The sequence below is a fragment of the Malaclemys terrapin genome, chromosome 4 (assembly GCF_027887155.1).
Source record: "Malaclemys terrapin pileata isolate rMalTer1 chromosome 4, rMalTer1.hap1, whole genome shotgun sequence".
In the NCBI taxonomy this organism is placed as follows: Eukaryota; Metazoa; Chordata; order Testudines; family Emydidae; genus Malaclemys; species Malaclemys terrapin.
This window is the reverse complement of record NC_071508.1, coordinates 7,580,522-7,584,548: the sequence shown is the minus strand read 5'-3', so window position 1 is coordinate 7,584,548 and position 4,027 is coordinate 7,580,522. Positions and strand designations below refer to the sequence as shown.

Sequence of the window (4,027 nt, the reverse complement as noted above, 5' to 3'; positions counted from 1 at the left end):
AAGGTCTGATTAGTATATTGACCTGGGTCTGGGGCTTGGTCCTTTGGGATCGAGAGAAACGTTTTTCTTTTACTGGGGTATTGGTTTTCATAACCATTTGTCCCCATAACGAGTGGCACTGGTGGTGATACTGGGAAACTGGAGTGTCGAAGGGAATTGCTTGTGTGACTTGTGGTTAGCCCGTGGGGTGATATCTTCTCTGTTTGGCTGGTTTGGTGCCTTAGAGGTGGAGAACCACCAGCGTGGGGCTGTGACAGCCCTGCTCTAAGCAATTTGTCCTGAATTGATACTTTCAGAAGTGTCCCGCCAAAGGCAGCATCGTTACAGGGAGGCTGCAGCTCTCAGCTCCGTTGTGGTTGGGCGTTTCTTAGCCCTTGGCTTGCTGGGAATGTCCCAGGGGCAGGGGAACCCCAGAACTGGACATGGTCACCGCTAGTGGGCTCTGTAATAGCATCAACTCCCCCTCTTGACTCCATCCCTGGGTGGGGGTAACCCCCAGCCCCCTCCCCCCCGGCCACCTTTTGTCCGACCCCCCCGCCCGCCTGCCCGCCCGCCACCGGCCCAGCCCCATGGAGCGTGCAGGGCCCTCAGTGTCCTGGGGCAGGAAGGAGCGACACCCGGGGGTGATGAGTGAAGCACTTTTTATTGCAGGGAGTCACAGGCAATGAGCAAGAGGGGGCTGCCCCCCCGTCGAGCTGGGGCAGGGCCAGGAGCAGAGTCGAGTCCAGGGAGCAGGGGCGCCCCCGGCAGGGCGGAGCGGGGAGTCTCAGGCCAGCAGAGCGGTGGGGGCAGCGGGGCCCCGTGGGGGGAGCAGCCCCCTCAGTACTGACAGATAAAGGGCATTCTAGCCCAGCACCTCACACTTCTCCATTGACCACCTGGCAGAGAGAGAGGGGTTAGTGCCCTCCTGACTGGCACCTGGAATGCAGCCCCCAGGGAACCCCGGATCCCTTGCCCCAGACCCCACAGGCCCACCTGCTCTTGGATCCCCTGTCCCACACCCCACAGGCCCACCTACCCTCGGATCCCCTGCCCCACACCCCACAGGCCCACCTGCTCTTGGATCCCCTGTTCCAGGGCCCAATGAACCCCAGATCCCCTGCCCACAGGTCCCCGGTTCCCCTGCCCCAGGGCTCTTGTTCCCTCAAGCAGTGAATAGATCCCCATCTCTGCCCTGTCCCCGCCCACCGGCAGGGGGGCTCCTCACCTGCAGGGCACATGGCGACACACATTGGCCTAGTGCGGCAGGGGTTCCCTCTGGCCCAGTTGGAGTAGTTCCAGGGACTGCGGTCGACCCAGTGGGCGCGCAGACACCAGTGCTGTGAGGGAAGGGGCTGGGTTAGGATCAGTGCTGTCCCATCTGCAGGGTGCATCAGGGAACCTCCTACCCCCACCTCTGAGGGGCCGGGGCCATCGCTTGGGCTGGGGCCAGGAGCTGTTCATGCACTGGAGCCGGGTGGTGGCTGGGGGTCATAACAAGGGGCTCTGGATTCGCTGGGATGGGGGTCAGGCCCTAGGGCAGGATGTACCCAACACGTGCTGGCACCAGCCTCTGCCCTGGCAACGGGCCCCAAAAAGACTCCCAGCCATCCGGGGTCAGCTGGACCCACACCTGAGATGCCCAGGCCCACCTCCCAGGGAGCAAGCAGGGGATGGTCTGGGGCAGCCCTGAGTAGAGTCCCGGCTGAGGACACACTGAGCTGCAGCAGGGGATGGATCCCGCTGTCCGCTCTGCACTGGAGGGGAGGCCAGCCTGAGAGCTGGCAGGGCCCTGATGAGGGAGTCAGGGGGTGGGGGGTTCTGGGCCAGGCCCAGGCAGTGGGGGAATGGGGGCAGCAGGGCCAGACACTCTCCTTACCCTGCCGGAGGTGTAGCCCCCGATCCACACCTGGGCCCGGTTGGTGCGGGCACGCACCGTGCATCTCAGGCGCTGGTTGGTTGCATAGTTGTGGATGGAGGCCAGGCGGCCGCGGTAGCAACGGGCACACACGTGCTGTGGGGAGAGGGGGAGGGAGACATGGGGCATCCACCAACTACCACTGCCTCTATGCCCCCTATGTCACCCCTTCAGCCCCTCCACTGCCCCTGTGCTGCCTCCACCACCCTACCACTATCTACTGCCCCTCCACTGCCCCCACATCCCCTCCACTGTCCGCATGGGCCCCCCGTCACCCGGGTACCCCCTCCACTGCCCCCATGTACCATTCTCTAACCCCATGGGTCTCCCACCCCACTTCCTGACCCATCTGCGAGTCCTCCCCACCACCTGTGCCCCTGCGTCACTCACCTGGGCTCCCCGAAATGTCAGGCAACGGTTCACAAACACATAGCGACAGGTGTGGCCCTCCTGGCCAGGCACTATCACCCTGAAGCTCTCGCTGTCTGTGGGGCACGGTGACTCCGGCTCCCCGGGCTCCTCCTCGCCCTGCTCGGCTGGTACCTCCTGCTCCGGGCTGCCCTCATCTGAGGATGGGTGCGAGAGACACCAGTTGGCCCTTCCAGCTGCATGACGCAGCCCAGATCCCAAACAATCCTTGGAGGAGGGAGCAGATCTAGCGGCCGGGGACACAGGTGTCCGGGATAGAGGGTCAGGGTGTCACTGGGGGGCCAGGGGACCCTGGTGTTCCGGATGGAGAGGGTCATAGGATTATTGGGGGGCCAGGGGACTCTGGTGTCCAGGCTGCAGTGAGGTGGAAGGTTATTGGGGGCAGGGGCCCCAGGTGGCCGGAACAGAGTGGGGCTGGGGTCAGTGAGAGCACAGGTCTGGGGTAACGGAGCCCTGTACTGTGCTTGCTGGGGTCTGACCTAAGCCCATGGGGTCCATGCAGTGTCTGCTGGGGGTGTGGAGGTTCCCACTGGGGGCAGTGGCTGTGGGTCAGGCTCCCCACAGCGTGGGGGAGGGGCTGTAGCCACGGGGACTTGGGACTCAGGACTTACGGAGCTGGTGAGCAGAGACGGCCCCCAGCAGGGCAAGTGCCAGGACCAGGAACAGCTTCATCTCGGGCAGACCTGGGATGGCAAACCACTGTGAGACAGAGACAGATTGACACCCCCCGTCCAAACTCCCCACAGTCACTGAGTCCATACCGACCCCTCTGCCTAGAGCCCATCCCCCTCCTTCCATTTAGCTCGAACTGACCCCCCACCCCTCCTGCACCTAGGGACCTCCTACCACTGCACCCTGACCTACCACCAAACTCCGCTGGGCTGATGACCACCCTCCAACCAATGCAGCCTTTCCCAGCAAAGGTAGGGCTGGGCCAAGCAAGGGTGAAGAAGTGAGCCCAGGGCCTTGGCTCAGCTGGGGGGAGACAGGTGAGCTGTCACTCACCTGCCCTGTAACACAGGGACAACGGGCTGTGGGCATCCATTGACTATGGACAGAAGGTGGCAGAGAGAACCCAGCATGTGCTGTTAGTCTGTGGAACTCCCTGCCACAGGATACAAGGGGCCGAGAGCGCTGAGCAGTGCCAGGACTTTCTGGGCATCAGAGCAGCCTCAGGGGCCAACAGTGAGGCCTCATGACCTCAGGCTCCAGGGCAGGAGCTGAACAGCCCCCAGGGTCAGGCAGGGATCTGCCCCTGCCACAGAAAGATGAATTATGGCAGTCACTTTCCCAAGGCATCCAGCATTGGCTGCTGTGAGAGCCAGGTCCTGACCGAGCGACCCCACTCTGGAGCGGCTCCCCATCACCACCCATAGCCCCTGGGGTCACCAGAGAACCCCCTCACCTCTGTGATGGCTGTGGGTCCTCAGCGAGCTCCAACGGCTCCAGCCATCCCAGCCCCTTATATAGCTCTGGAGCAGGAGGCTGGATATGTGGAAAGAGCCACTATCAACTCCCAGCCCCTTATTCTCCCACCCCCCACACACACCCCACAGTTTGCGACATCCCCACACCCAGCCTGGGCTCTGACCCATCAGCTGCCCCATGTCACCCTCTAGGGGCCATCGGAGGAGTTTACAAACGAGCTGTCTACAAAGTTCTCCCAACTCCCCATAGACCATAGGGGCTCCTGGATTCACC

The 4,027-nt window shown here is 63.0% G+C and overlaps 1 protein-coding gene across 1 annotated transcript; it reads right to left on the bottom strand.

Annotated features, from left to right (window-relative positions):
* Positions 1-624: 624 nt before the first annotated feature.
* On the bottom strand, positions 625-3,761 carry LOC128837143 (bone marrow proteoglycan-like). The gene is made up of 6 exons (XM_054028057.1): positions 3,732-3,761; positions 2,938-3,009; positions 2,288-2,463; positions 1,859-1,993; positions 1,208-1,319; positions 625-878 (listed from the first exon to the last, which is right to left on the bottom strand). Exons 2-6 carry the CDS (start codon positions 2,996-2,998, stop codon positions 820-822), a joined length of 543 nt encoding a protein of 180 aa, XP_053884032.1. The 5' UTR covers positions 2,999-3,009; positions 3,732-3,761; the 3' UTR covers positions 625-819.
* Positions 3,762-4,027: the final 266 nt, after the last annotated feature.

Coding starts and splice junctions, on each gene's coding strand:
- LOC128837143 (XM_054028057.1), bottom strand. CDS start 2,998: ATGAAGCTGTTCCTGGTCCTGGCACTTGCCCTGCTGGGGGCCGTCTCT. Junction 1,994..2,287: donor TGACATTTCGGGGAGCCCAG/GTGAGTGACGCA, acceptor CTCTCCCCACAG/CACGTGTGTGCCCGTTGCTA. Junction 1,320..1,858: donor GGGGCTACACCTCCGGCAGG/GTAAGGAGAGTG, acceptor CTTCCCTCACAG/CACTGGTGTCTGCGCGCCCA.